The following is a 22641-nucleotide window of genomic DNA, read 5'->3' as shown; positions in this document are numbered from 1 at the left end:
ATCAAGTCATTTGAGACAGAAGTCGTCCTTAAATATTGTTTCAAAATTGGACAATGTGAAATTTAAGACAGCAAACATAGATTAGTGAACAAATTCAAGACGTTGTAAAGGAAATACTAATGGGTTGAAAAATTGCGGATGAAGTTTGTGATTGGTGGAGAAACTAACTGCAATATTCCTACTTTTGAATAGATTCCAATTTTATTTGAAATTATGTGTAATAAGTTTGCACAAAAAACCTCAGGAAAAAAATACATTAATGTTTTACCTTTAATCTATATTTCATGTTGTTTGTAAGTGATGTTCTTTTCTACACACTTCCACAATGAAAGTCACAAGGCTAAATGTTTCCAGAATTTCAGATATTTATTTATGTAATACATGTGCTTACACATGTAAAACAAATATTTTTCCGTTGTTGTAATAGTTTATACGTACTGAGTATAACCTCGCATCAGCTTCTAATTTCAGTGCTCTGCGAACCAAATAGGTTTTATTTTTTATTCCCATATCTTATCCAAATCTTTACTAGTAACTTAACGTGTTAAAAATGTGATATGCTGGGTCGACTACTTTCGGTCAAATCTTGGTCACATAAGAAGTTTAATATAAACAATAAGATATATATCTGAAAATGAGGTTAACGTACGTCCATAACAATAGCTGTTTGTTAGCCATGTTCGTCATTATTTGACTGCATGTAGATGTGAAACGTATTGTAGAGCAACCCAGAATAGTTTTCCAAACAAAGTTCATACGTGAAAGTGCGCCTCTTGTCGCAACAACTGCGATAAGTGTGAACATCAAACAAATAATTAAAAACACGAGTTTTCAACAGAGAATAATTGCTCGTCGTTCAGTCATTAGCCAACAGCTACATCACGAATAACAGCAGTCAAACAGCACAGTAGCATGCTACAGAATCTCATACATTTTGACATTAAGATTAATCTTAACAGAACAATATATTAAAACCATGCTCGAAACGGGTAGAATTGTTAAACTAAATCATGACTACATTTTTTACTGGTTTTGGCATTTTAAAAACAACACAATTAAAACTAGCTTTTTCAGCGTTGCCATACTCTTCTATGCCAGTACATTTTTCTGATAACTGAGAGTATGTAGGTAAGATTGCGCTTTTTTCCATATAATATCTTTAATTATCGATCATCGGGAATCTCGCCAGATGCGATTGTCGAAGTGGAGTGTCGTTTTAGCGTCTGGCAGAGACGCCATCATAATTATTCTGCCGAGATACTCGAAAAATCTGATAACCTTGTAAATATCATGGCATTTTGAAGCTTACACAAGTTAATTTTTATGGTTTCATCAGTCTTCTGAGTGTTTTGTTGTGATCCACCACGACTACCACTGCTGCGCCAATTTCTACGTAAATCTCAGAATAGCACTTACAACCAATGTCCTCAATTATTTGATGGCTATATTCCAACTCCTGTCTCCCCTTTCAGTGTTTACCATCTACAGTTTCCTCTGATACTATGGAAGTTATTCCCTGATCTCCTAACATCCTATCCCTTCTCGTGCCAGTATTTTCCATATATTTCTTTCCTCGCCGACTCTGCGAAGAATCTCCAGCTTATCAATTCACCCTTCTACAACGTCCCATCTCAAACGCTTCCATTTTCTTCCTTTCAGGTTCTCACACAGTCCACGATTCACTTCCATCCATGATGTGCTCCAAACTATATTCTCAGAAATCCACTGGAAGTATGAATTAAGAAACGCCATCAGTCAAATTTTCTTGTATTGTTAAATAAACGATACATTTCGGGTCATGTGAGTTCGTCATCAGGTGTAACTTGTCTTAATACATGATTTATTTTTTCTGCTGATATCTTTCGACCCTGAATTTTAACCCTACTCCAGAATCTTTCTCTTAGTTCCTGATTTACTCCTTGATGTTCAGATTGATCCATAGGTCTTACATTCGTTTTAATTCAAGTTCTCTAACTATTCCTTCCTACTGTTTCTTCTTGGCTCTTGTATATCTCTCGTCTTTCCCTACAGCTAACCAATTTTTCTAATAATTTCATCCATCTTGCTCCGTTTTGTGTTGAACACCTTTTCTGGATCGATAGATCCTATGACGGCATGTTGATTTTTCTTAAGACTAGCTGGATTATCAGGTCCATCCTCAGAAATGCCTCTGTGATACGTTATCTTCGTTAAAGCCAAACTGATAGTCATCAAGGGGACACTTAACTTTCTTTTACACTCATCTATGTGTTATTCTTATGAGAAACTTGGGTACGACTGCGCGTTAGTACTGGGAATTATCTGCAATTGTATACAAAACCTTGTGGTTGACATTTTCCCGAAAGCCTCACAGTTTCTACACGTTAACCTGAATGGTCATTCGGTTGCCTCCCTCCCCCACGCCCAAGGATCTTAGTAACTCCAAAGAAATGTTATGTATCCCTTATATCTTATTTGATCGCAAACCCTGACTCTAATACTCGGTAGTCTACGTCTTCTAAACTCAAATCAATCAGTTCCTCCCCTTGTAGATGCCTTCAATGAAATCTTTCCTTTGCACTCTCACTATTCATTCCTTTGCTTTTCATTTCAATGAACGTTATTTTCACTTTGCTGTATACTTATTCTGTCTTTCCATGCCTATTTTCGTTAAGAGTTTCTCAGATTTTCTCAGCAGCCATGACGGTTTACCTTCCCTGCATTTTGTACTGATTTCATTCCTAACTGACTTATACTGTAGATGTATTGCACTAATTCTTTGTTGCGCAAGAATTTTTTAAAGTCCAATTTCTTTGACTGCCCTTTTTAGACCTGCTCGTTCCGCTTTAGCAGCACTACCTAGTGTTCTATTCCTTATCGCAGTATCTACTGTCTTAGAGAACTTCAAACGCACACCATCATTCTTCCGTAGTTCAGTGTTCCTTTTCTTTCCACACTGATTGATCCTGACGATTCTCTTAGCTCTTTGAGTAGCAGTGATTTCTCCCTGAAACCACTATGTCATCAATATTTTTTGAAGTCCTAGTGCCTTTCGCATGAAACCGCTATCGCTATTGCAAGACTGAGATCTCAAGTGGTGCACTGTGGTACTCTTACGAATGTAGTGCGTTGTAGCAGTCACAGCGTTCAAAGCAATAATCGGTGCGGAGATTGTACTCCGTGTTTGTAGGAGATTGTGGCATGTTGTTTTTCTATAGTGATGATATTGAGGAGATAATTGACTATGCAAATATGTATGTCTAAAGGTACAATAACGTAGGTTTGTACTCCTTCAGCCGTAAATAGAAATATTAAAAAAGGTAGGAAGATTTTTCTGTTTAGCAAAAGTGACAAAAAGCAGATTACAGAGTACCTGACCGCTCAACACAAAAGTTTTGTCTCAAGTGCAGATAGTGTTGAGGATCAGTGGACAAAGTTCAAAACCATGGTACAATATGCGTTAGATGAGTATGTGCCAAGCAAGATCGTAAGAGATGGAAAAGAGCCACCGTGGTACAACAACCGAGTTAGAAAACTGCTGCGGAAGCAAAGGGAACTTCACAGCAAACATAAACATAGCCAAAGCCTTGCAGACAAACAAAAATTACGCGAAGCGAAATGTAGTGTGAGGAGGGCTATGCGAGAGGCTTTCAATGAATTCGAAAGTAAAGTTCTATGTACTGACTTGGCAGAAAATCCTAAGAAATTTTGGTCCTATGTCAAAGCGGTAGGTGGATCAAAACAAAATGTCCAGACACTCTGTGACCAAAATGGTACTGAAACAGAGGATGACAGACTAAAGGCCGAATTACTAAATGTCTTCTTCCAAAGCTGTTTCACAGAGGAAGACTGCACTGTGCTTCCTTCTCTAGATTGTCGCACAGTTGACAAAATGGTAGATATCGAAGTAGACGACAGAGGGATAGAGAAACAATTAAAATCGCTCAAAAGAGGAAAGGCCGCTGGTCCTGATGGGATACCAGTTCGATTTTACACAGAGTACGCGAAGGAACTTGCCCCCCCTTCTTGCAGCGGTGTACCGTAGGTCTCTAGAAGAGCGAAGCGTTCCAAAGGATTGGAAAAGGGCACAGGTCATCCCCGTTCTCAAGAAGGGACGTCAAACAGATGTGCAGAACTATAGACCTATATCTCTAACGTCGATCAGTTGTAGAATTTTGGAACACGTATTATGTTCGAGTATAATGTCTTTTCTGGAGACTAGAAATCTACTCTGTAGGAATCAGCATGGGTTTCGAAAAAGACGATCGTGTGAAACCCAGCTCGCGCTATTCGTCCACGAGACTCAGAGGGCCTTAGACACGGGTTCACAGGTAGATGCCGTGTTTCTTGACTTCCGCAAGGCGTTTGATACAGTTCCCCACAGTCGTTTAATGAACAAAGTAAGAGCATACGGACTATCAGATCAATTGTGTGATTGGATTGAGGAGTTCCTAGATAACAGAACGCAGCACGTCATTCTCAATGGAGAGAAGTCTTCCGAAGTAAGAGTGATTTCAGGTGTGCCGCAGGGGAGTGTCATAGGACCGTTGCTATTCACAATATACATAAATGACCTGGTGGATGACATCGGAAGTTCACTGAGGCTTTTTGCAGATGATGCTGTGGTGTATCGAGAGGTTGCAACAATGGAAAATTGTACTGAAATGCAGGAGGATCTGCAGCGAATTGACGCATGGCGCACGGAATGGCAATTGAATCTCAATGTAGCGAAGTGTAATGTGATGCGAATACATAGAAAGATAGGTCCCTTATCATTTAGCTACAAAATAGCAGGTCAGCAACTGGAAGCAGTTAATTCCATAAATTATCTGGGAGTACGCATTAGGAGTGATTTAAAATGGAATGATCATATGAAGTTGATCGTCGGTAAAGCAGATGCCAGACTGAGATTCATTGGAAGAATCCTAAGGAAATGCAATCCGACAACAAAGGAAGTAGGTTACAGTACGCTTGTTCGCCCAATGCTTGAATACTGCTCAGCAGTGTGGGATCCGCACCAGGTAGGGTTGATAGAAGAGATAGAGAAGATCCAACGGAGAGCAGCGCGCTTCGTTACAGGATCATTTAGTAATTGCGAAAGCGTTACGGAGATGATAGATAAACTCCAGTGGAAGACTCTGCAGGAGAGACGCTCAGTAGCTCGGTACGGGCTTTTGTTAAAGTTTCGAGAACATACCTTCACCGAAGAGTCAAGCAGTATATTGCTCCCTCCTACGTATATCTCGCGAAGAGACCATGAGGATAAAATCAGAGAGATTAGAGCCCACACAGAAGCATACCGACAATCCTTCTTTCCACGTACAATACGAGACTGGAATAGAAGGGAGAACCGATAGAGGTACTCAGGGTACCCTCCGCCACACACCTTCAGATGGCTTGCGGAGTACGGATGTAGATGTAGATGTAGATGTAAGTGGTTTCGAAATGAAACCACTGTAGCACTAAGTGCTCTTAAATTTATTAAATTTTAGGCTCATTTTTGCTTGCTGTTTAGGGCTAGAAATTGTTTTAGGCATTATAAGCTCATGAAAGATTCGACGTGTGGAATTGTGCGTAGGGAAAACAGGAAACTGGTTTTGAAATATACACTCCTGGAAAAGGAAAAAAGAACACATTGACACCGGTGTGTCAGACCCACCATACTCGCTCCGGACACTGCGAGAGGGCTGAACAAGCAATGATCACACACACGGCACAGCGGACACACCAGAAACCGCGGTGTTGGCCGTCGAATGGCGCTAGCTGCGCAGCATTTGTGCACCGCCGCCGTCAGTGTCAGCCAGTTTGCCGTGGCATACGGAGCTCCATCGCAGTCTTTAACACTGGTAGCATGCCGCGACAGCGTGGACGTGAACCGTATGTGCAGTTGACGGACTTTGAGTGAGGGCGTATAGTGGGCATGCGGGAGGCCCGGTGGACGTACCGCCGAATTCCTCAACACGTGGGGCGTGAGGTCTCCACAGTACATCGATGTTGCCGCCAGTGGTCGGGGGAAGGTGCACGTGCCCGTTGACCTGGGACCGGACCGCAGCGACACACGGATGCACGCCAAGACCGTAGGATCCTACGCAGTGCCGTAGGGGACCGCACCGCCACTTCCCAGCAAATTAGGGACACTGTTGCTCCTGGGGTATCGGCGAGGACCATTCGCAACCGTGTCCGTGAAGCTGGGCTACGGTCCCGCACACCGTTAGGCCGTCTTCCGCTCACGCCCCAACATCGTGCAGCCCGCCTCCAGTGGTGTCGCGACTGGCGTGAATGGAGGGACGAATGGAGATGTGTCGTCTTCAGCGATGAGAGTCGCTTCTGCCGTGGTGCCAATGATGGTCGTATGCGTGTTTGGCGCCGTGCAGGTGAGCGCCACAATCAGGACTGCATACGACCGAGGCACACAGGGCCAACACCCGGCATCATGGTGTGGGGAGCGATCTCCTACACTGGCCGTACACCTTTGGTGATCGTCGAGGGGACACTGAATAGTGCACGGTACATCCAAACCGTCATCGAACCCATCGTTCTACCATTCCTAGACCGGCAAGGGAACTTGCTGTTCCAACAGGACAATGCACGTCCGCATGTATCCCGTGCCATCCAACGTGCTCTAGAAGGTGTAAGTCAACTACCCTGGCCAGCAAGATCTCCGGATCTGTCCCCCATTGAACATGTTTGGGACTGGATGAAGCGTCGTCTCACGCGGTCTGCACGTCCAGCAAGAACGCTGGTCCAACTGAGGCGCCAGGTGGAAATGGCATGGCAAGCCGTTCCACAGGACTACATCCAGCATCTCTACGATCGTCTCCATGGGAGAATAGCAGCCTGCATTGCTGCGAAAGGTGGATATACACTGTACTAGTGCCGACATTGTGCATGCTCTGTTGCCTGTGTCTATGTGCCTGTGGTTCTGTCAGTGTGATCATGTGATGTATCTGACCCAGGAATGTGTCAATAAAGTTTCCCCTTCCTGGGACAATGAATTCACGGTGTTCTTATTTCAATTTCCAGGAGTGTATTTCATGAAATGACTGGTGGTTGAAAACTGTATGTCGCAGTGGTTCCGAAGTGAGACTACGTCCTTAAAACAATCGATTCTTCACTTTTTGGCAATTTCTGTTTGTATTCATTGCTTAGTATGATGATAAAGGATAATGTTTTGACAAGCACTTATCGTTGACATGCCGTTGCTTTTACACCACTGGTCATTAAAATTGCTACACCACGAAGATGAAGTGCTACAGACGCGAAATTCAACCGACAGGAAGAAGATGCTGTGATATGCAAATGATTAGCTTTTCAGAGCATTCCTACAAGGTAGCCTGTGCCGACACCTACAACGTGCTGACATGAGGAAAGTTTCCAACCGATTTCTCATACACAAACAGCAGTTGACCGGCGTTGCCTGGTAAAACGTTGTTGTGACGCCTCGTGTAAGGAGGAGAAATGCGTACCATCACGTTTCCGACTTTGATAACGGTCAGATTGTAGCCCATTGCTATTGCGGTTTATCGTATCGCGCCATTGCTGCTAGCGTCGGTCGTGACCCAATGACTGTTAGCAGAATATGGAATCGGTGGGTTCAGGAGGGTAATACGGAAAGCCGTGCTGGATCCCAATGGCCTCGTGTCACTAGCAGTCGATATGACAGGCATCTTATCCGCATGGTTGTAACGGATCGTGCAGCCACGACTCGATCCGTGAGTCAACAGATTGGGACGTTTGCAACACAACAACCATCTGCACGAACAATTCGACGAAGTTTGCAGCAGCATGGACTATCAGCTCGGAGACCATGGCTGCGGTTACCCTTGACGCTGCATCACAGACAGGAGCATTTGCGATGGTGTACTCAACGACCAACCTGGGTGCACGAATGGAAAAACGTCATTTTTTCCGATGAATTCAAGTTCTGTTTACAGCATCATGATGATCGCATCCGTGTTTGGCGACTTGGTGTGAACGCACATTGGAAGCGTGTATTCGTCACCACCATACTAGCGTATGCCCCGGCTTGATAGTGTGGGGTGCCACTGGTTACACGTCTCGGTCATCTCTTGTCCGCATTGACGGCACTTTAAAACAGTGGACGTTACATTTCAGATGTGTTACCAGCCGTGGCTCTACCCTTCATTCAACTCCTGCGAAAACCTACATTTCAGCAGGATAACGCACGACCGCGTGTTGCAGGTTCTGTACGGGCCTTTCTGGATACAGTAACGGATCGTGCAGCCACGACTCGATCCGTGAGTCAACAGATTGGGACGTTTGCAACACAACAACCATCTGCACGAACAATTCGACGAAGTTTGCAGCAGCATGGACTATCAGCTCGGAGACCATGGCTGCGGTTACCCTTGACGCTGCATCACAGACAGGAGCATTTGCGATGGTGTACTCAACGACCAACCAGGGTGCACGAATGGAAAAACGTCATTTTTTCCGATGAATTCAAGGTCTGTTTACAGCATCATGATGATCGCAACCGTGTTTGGCGACTTGGTGTGAACGCACATTGGAAGCGTGTATTCGTCACCACCATACTAGCGTATGCCCCGGCTTGATAGTGTGGGGTGCCACTGGTTACACGTCTCGGTCACCTCTTGTCCGCATTGACGGCACTTTAAAACAGTGGACGTTACATTTCAGATGTGTTACCAGCCGTGGCTCTACCCTTCATTCAACTCCTGCGAAAACCTACATTTCAGTAGGATAACGCACGACCGCGTGTTGCAGGTTCTGTACGGGCCTTTCTGGATACAGAAAAAATTCGACTGATGCCCTGGCCAGCACATTCTCCAGATCTGTCACCAACTGAATACGTCTGGTCAATGGTGGCCGAGCAACTGGCTCGTCACAATACGCCAGTTACTACTCTTGATGAACTGTGGTATCGTGTTGAAGCTGCATGGGCAGCTGTACCTGTACACGCCATCTAAGCTCTGTTTCAGTCAATGCCCAGGCGTATCAAGGCCGTTATTACGGCCGGAGGTGGTGGTTCTGGGTACTAATTTCTAAGGATCTATGCACTCAAATTGCGTGAAAATGTAACCACATGTCAGTTCTAGTATAATATATTTGTGCAATGAATACCCGTTTATCATCTGCATTTCTTCTTGTTGTAGCAACTTTAATGGCCAGTAGTGTAGATAACTGAAAATAGAAGCTCTGAAATTCATGCCTCGCGCCACCTCCTCTGTTCTCGGTTTCTGCGCCGGCGCGCCCCAGGGACGTGAAGCCGGGAGAGCTGGTGTCTTTCACGGAGACGTTCCGGCCGCGCAAGGTGGGCGACCGCAAGCTGGTGGCGACGTTCTGCTCACAGCAGCTGCCGGAGGTGAGCGGCGCCGCCACGGTCAGCGTGCAGCCCTAGGGCCGGCTGCCGCCGCCGCCGCCGCTGCCGCCAGGGGCGCTGAGGGCGCGCCGCGCGGGCGTCTGCCGCCACGGCCGGCGCTACTGCTCGCTCTACGACCTCACGCTGCTCTGGAGGGACGCCGGCGCCGCCGCCGCCGCCGCCCCCGCCGACCTCCGCGACGTCGTCGCCTCCAGATTCGCGAGCAGCCTGTCGCTCGACCACTATCACTGATGAGACTTAGCTCCTCCGCAGCCCTGCCAGCGCCAGAACACCACTCCTTAACTGGAGCTGTCTACACCAAAAAATAGTGCTTCGAGCACTGTTGTTATAGTCGTACTACTAACAAAGTAACACAAACATAGAAGACTAAGCTGATGTCACGAGCAACGACCTCTGCAGTGTAAGGTGCATGTTGTTCGCCTAGGAAGAACTAATAACTAATACGCATAAATATCACTAATGACGTAAAGTGATTTCTAACGTGAAACGGCTGATTATGACCACTGAGGCATACAATACGCTCACCAGCACTCGCATAACTACGCTAGTTACAGAGCTTAATGAGTAGTTCAGGTCGTAAGAATCGTAGGAGGCGCATCGGTGAAATCGATTTCACATAAATAATTCAGCTCTCTCCCTACAGAGAGAATGTTTTTAATGTGTTATTCAGAAGCTCTGCTCCCTCTTCGTCCTACTTTCTGCGCTATGCAGTCTTCTCCTGTTCAATTGTTATTTTTATTCCTTCTAATTGTTGTTTTATGACGTCCACTACCCATTCAGAATTCGTAAGAGACCTTTTTGTTACTGCAACGTAAGTTCTTTGGTGAGGACTTGACCAGTTTGTAATAAAACTGCCAACGAATGGGTAACACATCTCAAGTGTGGGCTACACGACTTGATATAAATCAATAGTCTATAAAGATCGCGCTATCCTACTGGCAGGTAGAGAGAAGAATATTCATTTCATTCATCAACGTCAGTAATGAACTGACGAACAGAGAATGCAGAAATAACGGGCAGAATGTAACATCCATGTAATAAGCTTTAGGAGTCGTTATACATACGTCGAAATCATAAAATATGCACAGTTTTATTAGAAACGTCGGAAACTCTGTATCAGAAAACTGGTATGGTTATAGTGCCGATCAGCTGCCTTTCAGTTCGTAGCCGTTACAAAACACAGGGCTTCGTACGCGGCTTTTGATTAAGTTTATTCTACTGCACTCTACCTCCTAGACAAACCAGGATATCGTGTTCATATATAGTGTCGGACCAAAACAGAGACCTGAGTTATCGACCCGACTGGAGACCCAAGAAATTTAACCAAGAAAAAGTTGTTCGAAGCCTTCATTCTTAAAACTTCCTAAGCTGGTTAATTTTATTTCTCACAGGATACTTATGTATCAAGCTGCGGAATTATTCAGCAACCTGTTGTTGCTGTAAAGATGGGCCCTTATACAATGTCACTGTCCTGCATTTTCACGTTAAGAAAGCACAATATTACGAAGCTATGACTGGGACGACTGTAAGCTAAATTGTTTCTTGGACACTTGGACTCTCCTCTAACTGCTAGTCTTAGTTTGTATAAACATGACTTTCCCGTCACCTCATATGAGCTTTTGCAGTGGTTGCACTATATTCTGTATAATCTAACCAATATATATAACTGGCTATGAAATTACACTTTTCTGTTGTGTTTCGGAGAAGAGAAGCTTTTCATGACTTGAGAACAAGTAAAAATCGTAATATCGAGTATAATTTTTTACAGTTCGCCTTATTTTCACCATCGGATAAGGAACGGAAAACAAGAACGTCCTCTGCACACTGAATTTCGAGGTATTCGAATCTCGCCGTTTTTGTTTCGCCGTACTTTAGGTGGAACTCAAGAAACACCGGAGGCTCTCTGCTTCTTTTATATGCAGAGTAAAGTGGCTTCACATAGCCGCGGCATGAGCGTGTTTAGTCTCATGCTTATTGTTGTTTTCCTTCATTTGATAAATAACGTGGTCTGTTATCAGGTAGTGGCGCTATTTTGAAAACTGTTAACCTACGTTAACTGTAATCCTTACCAGAGAGTCTCAAGAACGCCTCATTCGCGCTGGATCTAGTTTACGTTCGTTTTTCTTTAAGTAAGAAATTGCCAATGGATATTCGAACTTAATTGTCACACCAACAGCTGGATAGTGCAATGACATGAAAAATCTGTGTTAAAGCAGTGACAGGATAATCTTGTATTTAAAATTTTCTTTCATATTGAGATAGATACAACATTTTTCAGCAGACATGCGATTCATCCGCCTAAGAAATTTTTTTCCATTGCATGCAACGTTAAATATAGCCTTTATACAATTTATTAGCAATACACTCATTTAGAACGTTTTTGTTCGAACCTCTTAATAACTTTGATCTCCACAAGCAATTTATTTATGTGAAAAATAGGTGGGAATAAACTTCGTCCTAACTTCACAGGTAGGTCAATAGAGATGAAGACTTTGGTTGACAACATGTACTTACAGCCAGGTGCAAATAAATCTATTAATGAGGGGTAGTTTTTCATTATGCGGAACGTATAATTCTTGATGTTCTATATTTTCTATTATAATTGCATCTCATAACATCACGTTCCCAGTGACCAGAAACGCTGAACAGATGGGTAAGTAGATACTGTAAGCCATGTGTTTGTTACTAAGTTCTTTCCACTGCGATGCAATGAAAGCAAACTTGCGGTATGAAGCAGAGACAGCAAAACAGTTATTCTGGTGTGAATTCAGTATCCAGGGTCACGAGATCGACGCTAATTTTCTGAGACATCAAAGAGTGAAGTGAAGTTAACATGTGTCACACAACAGTTTCTGGGGTTTACAGGCATACCCACTTACTCTAAAGTGGTGAAACGCCACGAAGTGCCTTCTTGCGATAGGCTGATGATTCATATACTAAACTGTGACACAAACAAATGTGATATTTAGCATGCACTAGTGGCTGAATAATTAAAAAACAGTAAACATCAGTAGTTCGAGAGTGAGAAGTACACTTTGAGAGTTCTTCACACACCATTCGACTTAAGCTGCACATAGAGCGAAAACGTGATGGAAAAGGACACATTTCATCGATGAATTAGCTTATATCTAATGTTGTAGAAACGCCGTTAGCATTTAACAGGCAATTAATCACTGTCGCACACTTACTGTTAATGCTTAGAGTTTGGTACTAATTATAGACGTGCATATGTGTAAATTAGGCTGAAATTTGTGTATTAAAACAATGTTGTAGATTAGAGTTAGAGTTGCAATACATATCTCATACCATAAGTGATATTTTTTATCAATCATTGTATCAATTATAACACTGCCATTAACATTTAAGGACCTGCTTTCCCAGTGATCTTCAGTATGGTATTAATATCGCTGAGTAATAAAAGCAGCGTGTGTATAGACTTTATAACATAGAATATTTAGAATCGTATTTTATCTGTATAATCTAGTTTAAGTTTGTCACAGTATTTTGTGATTTTTGCAACATATATAAATGTTTAACCTGTGATCCAGTAAAATATGTTCACACCAGTCTTTATATATTTCTCTCAAAAGCAATTTTGTGATTCTTTGTGTAAAACCTTAACTTTGCTTGTATTACTGTTACCACATTGAATTCAAAAACTCCTTATTTTAACATTGGCCATTTCCTTTTCAAAGTCTCCTAACTGCAAGCACTTTTGCTCTTTCACTTATGATTCTGACTGCTTTTCTTTATCAATACACCCATTTTAGCATTATACACACAAGAAAAAATGAAGACTCCTCTTCAATAATATTTGTCCAGTTTAGCAACTTCTCTCACGCACAACTACGTGACTAGTGTGCTCATACTTGCTAAATACTGGGTAAGATTTCAAACAGTAATGAAATGTATTTCGACCACCCCATTGGTGCTGTACTGTATGTGTTTTGTTTTAGGTTAGTGTTATTCAGATGCTGGTCACTTGGTGGCTTCTAATCAATAACTCCAAATGGGCATATTTACTTTCCACCTACTAGGCCAGTATTTAAGCTCAATTGTAATGTGCAACAGAATTAATGGATCACTTTTCCAAAAAACCCTAATTATTTCCCACTGCGATGTATATGTTTGAAATTAGGCTCACGGGCACCTAGACCCTCCTTCTGTGAAGAAGCAAAAGCGTGGCGCCCTGTGACGTTACCCTCGAACTCGGCGACCATTCAAACAGCAAGGCGCCGACACATGCGAGGAAAAGGATGGAGTTCTGAAGTTCATGCGAGCTGCAAGGTGGGTTGATGATGTCACAAAGACACCAAATTTCACAATTCTGCTCAACGCCTCCGTGGACGCATCACACGATGGGAAGGTCATTTTACCCTTCTCCTGACACCTCCGCGATGGAGTGTATAAGCGCGACGCCCAGCGTTGAAGCCAAGCGGTTTTCTTATATTGTAACGCACCTCTTTAAGTATTACTCAAGGAAGTCTTTGTGCCTGGTATCTCGCTATTAATTTACGAAACTATATAGATGTCAATACTATTTTCAAAACCTCGAATATTTTACTCTGGAGGGATCCATTTCATTTCCAAAAGAATTCCGAGAAGAATTTTCAGTCCACATGCCAGCATCAGATTATAAGGACACATGTAAGTGGGAAACATTTCATCATTACAAAGCAATTCAATTTCCTACCCTGTTTCACTTATTTTTTAATGAATTTAACATATTATCAATTTTTAGTTTCTGAAACCACTACGTTAAACTAGAGTTTAGGGATCATGGAAGCCATCTCCCTGTATAGAATTTAATTGTACCATACAAAAAAATGTATCTTTTGATCTTTACTGACAGATACAGTGAAATTAGAAATAAAATAATCTCGAAGAAGAAACTGGCAGACACATACAGCGTTAGGCAATGAGTGACGGAAAACAGTTTGAACAACTAGTTGTTCAAATCAAACTGGATGATGTTGTTGTTGTTCCTGTGATCTTCAGTCCTGAGACTGGTTTGATGTAGCTCTCCACGCTACTCTATCCTGTGCAAGCTTCTTCATCTCCCAGTACCAACTGCAACCTACATCCTTCTGAGTCTGCTTAGTGTATTCATCTCTTGGGCTCCTTCTATGATTTTTAGCCTCCACACTGAACTCCAGTACTACATTGGTGATCCCTTGATGCCTCAAAACATGTCCTACCAACCGATCCTTCTTCTAGTAAAGTTTTGCCACAAACTCCTCTTCTCCCCAATGCTATTCAATACCTCCTCATTAATTATGTGATCTTCCCATCTAATCTTCAGCATTCTTCTGTAGCACCACATTTTGAAAGGTTCTATTCTCTTCTTATCCAAACTATTTTTCGCCATGTTTAACTTCCATACATGGCTACACTCCATACAAATACTGTCAGAAAACACTTCGTGACACTTAAATCAATACTCGATGTTAACAAATTTCTCTTCCTCAGAAACGCTTTCCTTGCCATTGCCGGTCTTAATTTTATATCCTCTCTACTTCGACCATTATCAGTTATTTGGCTCCCCAAATAGCAAAACTCCTTTACTACTTTAAGTGTCTCATTCCCTAATCTAATTCCCTCAGCATCACCCGACTTAATTCGACTACATTCTATTATCCTCGTTTTGCTTTTGTTGATGTTCATCTTATATCCTCCTTTCAAGACACTTTCCATTTCGTTCAACTGCCCTTTCAAGTCCTTTGCCGTCTCTGACACACTTACAATGTCATCGGCGAACCTAAAAGTTTTTATTTCTTCTCCATGGATTGTAATATCTACTCCGATTTTTGTTTTGTTTTCTTTACTGCTTACTTAGTATACAGAATGAATAACATCGGGGAGAGGCTACAACCCTGTCTCACTCCCTTCCCAACCACTGCTTCCCTTTCATGTCCCTCGACTCTTATAAATGCCATCTGGTTTCTGTACAAATTGTAAATATCCTTTCGCTCCCTGTATTTTACCCCAGCCATCTTTAGAATTATAAAGAATTTCATTCGACATTGTCAAAAGCCTTCTCTAAGTCTACAAATGCTAGAAACGTAGGTTTGCCTTTTGTTAATCTTTCTTCTAAGCCAAGTCGTAGGGTCAGCATTGCATCACGTGTCCCAACATTTCTACGGAATCCAAACTGATCTACCCCGAGGTCGGCTTCTACCAGTTTTCCCATTCGTCTGTAAGGAATTCGCGTTAGTATTTGTTACTTATTAAACTGATAGTTCGGTAATTTTCACATCTGTCAACACCTGCTTTCTTTGGGATTGGAATTATTATATTCTTCTTGAAGTCTGAGGGTATTTCGCCTGTCTCATGGTAGAGTTTAGTTGGGACTGGCTCTCTCAAGGCTGTCAGTAGTTCTAATGGAATGTTGTCTACTCCCGGGGCCTTGGTTTGACTTCGATTTTTCAGTGCTGTGTCAAACTCTTAACACAGTGTCATATCTCTCATTTCATCTTCATCCACATACTCTTCCATTTCCATAATATTGTCCTCAAGTACATCGCCCTTGTATAGACCCTGTATATACTCCTTCCACCTTTCTGCTTTCCTTTCTTTGCTTAGAGCTGGGTTTCCATCTGAGCTCTTGATATTCATACAAGTGGTTCTCTTTAATTTTCCTGTAGGCAGTATCTATCTTACCCCTAGTGATATACGCCTCTACATCCTTACATTTGTCCTATTTGGCAGCCCTACTCAGCCATTTTGCACTTCCTACCGATCTCATTTTTGAGACGTTTGTATTCCTTTTTGTCTGCTTCATACACTGTATGTTTGTATTTTCTCCATTCGTCAAGTAAATTCAATACCTCTTCTGTTACCCAAGGACTTCTATTAGCCCTCGTCTTTTTATCTACTTGATCCTCTGCCTTCACTACTTCATCTCTCAAAGCTACCCATTCTTCTTCTACTGTATTTCTTTCCCCCACTCCTGTCAATTGTTATGATCTCCCTGAAACTCTGTAAAACCTCTGGTTTAGTCAATTTATCTAGGTCCCATCTCCTTAAAATTCCACCTTTTTGCAGTTTCTTCAGTTTTAACCTACAGTTCAAAACCGATAGATTGTGGTCAGAGTCCACATCTGCCCCTGGAAATGTCTTACAATTTAAAACGTAGTTCCTAAATCTCTGTCTCACCATTATGTAATCTATCTGATACTTTCTAGTATCTCCAGGCTTCTTCCATGTATACAGCCTTCTTTCATGATTCTTGAACTAAGTGTTAGCTATGATTAAGTTATGCTCTGTGCAAAATTCTACCAGACGGCTTCCTCTTTCATTTATTACCACCAATCCACATTCACCTATTACGTTTCCTTCTCTCCCTTTTCCTACTATCGAATTCCAGTCACCCATGACTATTAAATTTTAATCTCCCTTCACTATCTGAATAATTTCTTTTATCTCATCATACATTTCATAATTTTCTTCGTCATCTGCAGAGCTAGTTGGCGTATAAACATGTACTACTGTAGTAGGTGTGGGCTTCGTGTCTGTCTTGGCCACAATAATGCGTTCACTATGTTGCTCGTAATAGGTTACCTGCATTTTATTATTCATTATTATACCTAATACTGCATTACCCGTGTATGATTTTGTATTTATATCCCTGTATTTTCCTGACCAAAAGTATTGTTCCTCCTCCCACCGAACTTCACTAGTTGCCACCATATCTAACTTTAACATAGCCATTTCCCTTTTTAAATTTTCTAACCTACTTGCCCGATTAAGGGATCTGACATTTTACGCTCCGAACAGTAGAACGCCAGTTTTGTTTCTCCTGATAACGACGTCCTCTTGAGTAGTCCCCGCCGGAAGATCCGAATGGGGGACTATTTTACCTCTGGAATATTTTATCCGAGGGAACGCCATCATCGTTTAACCATGCATAAAAGCTGCATGCCCCCGGGAAAAATTACGGCTGTAGTTTCCCTTTGCTTTCAGTCGTTTGCGGTACCAGCACAGCAAGGCCGTTTTGGTTAGTGTTATAAGGCCAGATCAGTGAATTATCCAGACTGTTGCCCCTGCAACTACTGAAAAGGCTGCTGCCCTTCTTCAGGAACCACATGTTTACGTTTGTCTGGCCTCTCAACAGATACCTCTCCGTTGTGGTTGCACCTGCGGTACGGCTATCTGTATCACTGAGGCACGCAAGCCTCCCCACCAAAGGCAAGGTTCATGGTTCACGGGTGGGGGCGGGGGATTGGGGAGGGGGGAATTAATAGAAATGAATATTTACATGAATTAGAGGACAAATGTAAGGATGTAGAGGCTTATCTCACTAGGGGTAAGTTAGATACTGACTACAGGAAAATTAGAGAGACCTTTGGAGAAAAGAGAACCACTTGTATGAAGGTTAAGAGCTCAGATGGAAACCCAGTTCTAAGTAAAGAAGGGAAAGCAGAAAGGTGGAAGGAGTATATAGAGGGTCTATACAAGGGCGATGTACTTGAGGCAGTTACAAGGGCAGATCAGTCAATCATCCAGACTGTTTTCCCTGCAGCTACTGAAAAGGCTGCTGCCCCTCTTCAGGAACCACACGTTTATCTGGCCTCTCAACAGATACCCCTCCATTGTGGTTACACCTACGATACGGTTATCTGCGTCGCTGAGGCACGCAAGCCTCTCCGCCAACGGCAAAGTCCAGGGTTCATGGGGGGCTGGAAGAGGTAATGTACGTATTTAGCTTTCGTCGTAAGGCACGTACCTTCGTATGTTGTTACAGTTACGATCTGGAAACAAGTATGTGTGTTGAATTACAAGCTGTGACTTTAAATTCAGTTTCAATATTGCGGCCTATCAGCGAAATTTAATTTACAGAGTGAAATCGGTCTGTTCCTATGAATGTAACTAAGATTTGGAAGCATGTGATACTGAGGTACCTTTAGCAGAATTTCTCAATAATCTTTCTGCTTCGTGCGTGGCTGATACGGATTTGACACAGGCCTTCAGGTGTGGAGACTTTCAGAGCAGTGTAAGGCTCTCTTCCGAGTCAATACTTGTAGTTGAGTTAGTTCACACTTTTCCATTAGATGCATCATAAATTTTCTGAATCACGAGCAAAACTTTGGAACAAAATATGTCAAGAATTATTCTCAACACTCTATTCGTATTGAAGCTATAAGTGTTGCTGACTATGCTCTCAAATACAATAAGCGCATACTCTTAACCTTTCCGTGTGCTTTAATTGTCTCATTCACTTCCTCATAGTATTTAGCAGCAAACAGTGAAAAAAGAGAATATTGTGCAAAGTCAGTTTCGTAAGGTGTTGAAAGCTGTGGAAATAGACCATCATACGCCTGAGATACAGGCGTCATGGTCGCCTACTACGTGATGCAGTGAGCGATATTCGCTCCGCGGTGACTCAGTTTCTCCTGCAACATCGCCGACTAACTACAACCCGTGTCAGCGTCAGCGTTGCGTTCACGTGTTCGAGCGAAGAGAATCATTCTCTTGGGGAACATTACCTTAACTTCCTTGATTCTAAAAATATTATGTGTTTACTGTCGTTACAAAGGAAAATCAAAGGCGAAATAGCCTTGTGCTTACCAAGATGGTAGTCTCATCTTACTTTCAACGGCTGTAGCAGGATAACTAGAGAAACAAGGTATTTACGGTGCGTCAGTAACTCCTCAACTGACATTGATTGAGATATTAATGGTGTTTTGTTTGTCTCTCAGGAAATGATTTAAAGCTATAGATCACGTACAGAGAACAGACAGTAAATATACTCCTCAACGAACTTAAAATAAATTCATTGAGATGCATAGAACTCGTCTATGCCTACGTAATGGTGTTTTATTTGGCGTTTCCGAACTGCTCTAGGAGAAGAAGGAAGGAAGATTTGGTTTAACGACCCTTCGACTTGGAGGTCGAAGCACCATCTCCAATCGTATCAAGGATGGGTAGGAAGTCAGCCGTGCCCTTCCAAAGAAACCATCCCGGAATTTGCCTGAACCGTTATAGGGAAATCAGGGAAAACCTAAATCTGGATGGCTGAACGCGGGTTTCAACCATCGACCCCAGAATGAGAATCCAGTGTACTAACCACTGTGCCACCTCGCTCAGTCCGAAATGAAGTCAAGAAAGCAAATGTAAAACTAGTATCAGTTCATCACGGATACAATAAATTTCATACCCAAGATCATAGAAGTTGATTCAGTTGCCACTATCTATGGGTTTTATGCAACCCACAATACCTTTAAAACCGCAATAGGGATTTTCATATTCTCTCGCTCGCTATGCGCAAACTGTTAGTCAAACAGAAAAAAAATGAACAGGACCTTTATGTAGTAAATATAATGTAGTTAAATTTTGTACTGGGGTGCATTTTCGTTGAAGACCACGGTTTCCGAGTTATAGAAGAAAAAACGCATTGGAAGGTCACTTTCATATGTTTTTCTTGAATAATTCGAAAACTACAGTCTCTAGCCAAAGCGTATTCCAGTACAAAATTTAACTTCATTAAATTTTCTACCATAAGATCTTGTTCATTTTTTCTTTAGCACAAGTAATTCACACATAGCGAACAAGATAATATGAAAAACTTGCATGTGGTATTTGAAGTTGTCGCGGGTTGCATAAAACCCACAGGTAAGGGCAGCCGAATAAGCCTATATAGGGAACTGCATACAATTGAGTTAAAATTTTACAAATCAAAAGCCCACTAGTTCATAACAATGACTATATCCGTAACCTACATTGCCATGGTGTAGATAAAAACAGACAAAAGTAATCACCATACCTCTATAGTAGACCTGACGTACACATTCCACTACATTTACATTCGGTAGACAAGACATTTCACAAGTATAACACTCAATAGGATAATTCAAAGGGACTAAAACTGAAGTGAATAAAAACACACAAAAAAGAAGAAAACATAAAAATAAGAAAGTTAACTGTGGTACTTGCTTTAAATTTAGTGTGTCACCCATACTGACGACGACAATGCACACACACAGGCGCGTGGAACACAACACTGCGAGAAAAGCGGAAGCTTCCTTCCGCAGCCAAATTTAAAAGGAATCGAACGCCACAAACACTGTATGTTTGACCAGCATAACAAAGATAATGGCCAGAACTTCTAATGCCTAAACTATGAACAACGTCAATTAATTACGGTTCTAAAGAAACAATGTGCTTTAAACCACTAAAGAACACAATTCCCTTTCGTCACTGGGTGTATTTGAGAGAAGACTCTAATGATATAAAACTGTATGAAAAGCTGGGATTTCACGAACTCACTTGGATTATGTATGCGGATCTGAAGGTTGTCAGCGTCCTAGACAACGGTCAGGCTTTAGAAATATCTACTTTTCTCTGTTGGATAGCCAAGTTCGATACAGAAGGAGTGGCCCATCCGAGGTGACAAGGAAGCCGGGATGCATAAAATTATGAACCAATAATTAGCTGAGTCGATATAAATTTTACCCCACTTTACATCAAGTTTAACTTAATGAAGCAGTTCGTCAGGTCACTTAACTCTGACTGGGATCGCTTTCGATGTACAGTACTACTTTTTCCTGCTTGGTAGGTAGTTATCAAGGAAGGAATGTTCAATGGATATGTGCGTACAAGAGGAAGAACTTATCAGGAAGATGAATAAGATGGTTTTCTTTTAAGGAAGTTATGGGAAACTTTATGAGCAACTCAAGGCGGGTAACGATACAGATGTGGCTGGAAGAACGTTGTTCGCCTTTCACTACCTTAGGTGCAACATTAACATGAGAATATAGTTCTTGTACAGTCACGTGGATCAGTTACCTCAGACCTCTGCGACGATTAACGATGAACAGGGAGAGAGATTACATTAAAAGTTCTCATTACGAGAACAACAAACAATGCGACAGGAATGTATCGTCTAAGTACTGTTGCAACAGGAAACGGTGTTGATTGCAGAAAGTACACAAATATTAAAACTAAAACGCTTTTTTTTTCCAGACTAGAATATTTCTGAGCATTCTCTTTATATGTATATTTATTTTCTCATTACGTGCATTATATTTGTACCAATATTTTACTTCACTTAATGTTTTATTTTTAATTGCGCTGTATTTTATGTGTAATAGATGTAATGACAGAGCTGTTCTTATTTTTTACTGAAGGGAAATTACTTTTTCTGAGATGAAATCCAAAATGGAAGTGAAACTGAATTATGGAATAATCTTTTGAAAGCTACCGTTTGGGCAAGCCTTGTATGTTACATAGAAACAAACAAACCACAGCTTAATTAGCGCAACAAAAGTTTGATGCATCAGTGTAATCATTTCAAATGTCAGCACGACATACGTCATGTCATATCGGAACAACAAGTTCTGCATATTATCAGTAAGATACGTATTTTTTAATTACACCTGTCCATTCAAAATTGTGCCCCACACAAAATGTACCTGCGAATTTGGATTTCTTCCAGGATGTCTAACAAACTTCCTGTTTCATTGTATGAAGGATTTTCAAAGTCAGTGGCAAATCAGCTGAATGAATTTCCTTCAAAGATGTGCACGGCAGGTGGAGATTTCATTAGTGCTTGACGTGGTGTTACGTTCCTTAATTCTAAATCTGTATCTCCTTCTTTCTCCGTCGAATGCCTTATCAGTTTTTTTGAGTCATCAGTCTTCTGGCTGGTTTGATGTGACCCGCCACGAATTCCTCTCCTGTGCCAACAGTTTCATTTCAGATTAGCACTTGCAACCAAGGCCATCATTATTTTCTGGATGTATTACCATCTCTGTCTTCCTCTACAGTTCACTCTAGTACAATCAAAGTTATTCCATGACGTTTTAACATATGTCATATCATCCTGTCCCTTCTTCTTGTCAGCGTTTTCCATATATTCCTTTCCTCTCCGATTCTGTGGAGAACTTCCTCATTCCTTACCTTATCAGTCCATGTAATTTTCCACATTTGTCTAGCACGACATCTCAAATGCTTCGGTTCTCTTCTGTCCTGGTATTCCCACAGTCCATGTATCATTACCATCATTGCTGTGCTACAAATGTACATCCTCAAAAATTTCTTCCTCAAATTAAGACGTATATTTGTTACTATCAGGCTTCCCTGGCGCAGAAATGTCCCCTTTCCCCGTGCCACTCTGCTTCATATGTCCTCTGTGCGCCGTCCGTCATGGACTATTCTGCTGCCTTGGTAGCAGAATTCCTTAACTTCGTCTACTTCGAGATCCCCAATTCTGATGATTAAGTTTCTCACTGTTCTCATTTCTCTTATTTCTCATTGCTTTCGTCTTTCTTCGATTTACTCTCAATCCATATTCTGTGGTC

The 22641-nt window shown here is 41.9% G+C and overlaps 1 protein-coding gene across 4 annotated transcripts in view; it reads left to right on the top strand.

The window, feature by feature from the left end:
- LOC126336969 (hemocyte protein-glutamine gamma-glutamyltransferase-like) overlaps positions 1-12912 on the top strand; it is a 159614-nt gene extending 146702 nt beyond the window's left edge. For all 4 annotated transcript variants that reach the window (XM_050001181.1, XM_050001180.1, XM_050001182.1 and 1 more), the window contains one exon: positions 9220-12912. In XM_050001181.1, the coding sequence (XP_049857138.1) occupies positions 9220-9361 (142 nt within the window). In that variant the 3' untranslated portion in view covers positions 9362-12912. The remainder of the gene's footprint in view (positions 1-9219) is intronic.
- The last annotated feature ends 9729 nt before the right edge of the window (positions 12913-22641 follow it).

The sequence above is a fragment of the Schistocerca gregaria genome, chromosome 2, assembly GCF_023897955.1.
Source record: "Schistocerca gregaria isolate iqSchGreg1 chromosome 2, iqSchGreg1.2, whole genome shotgun sequence".
Taxonomy (NCBI): Eukaryota; Metazoa; Arthropoda; class Insecta; order Orthoptera; family Acrididae; genus Schistocerca; species Schistocerca gregaria.
This window is presented reverse-complemented; position numbering and strand designations above follow the sequence as displayed.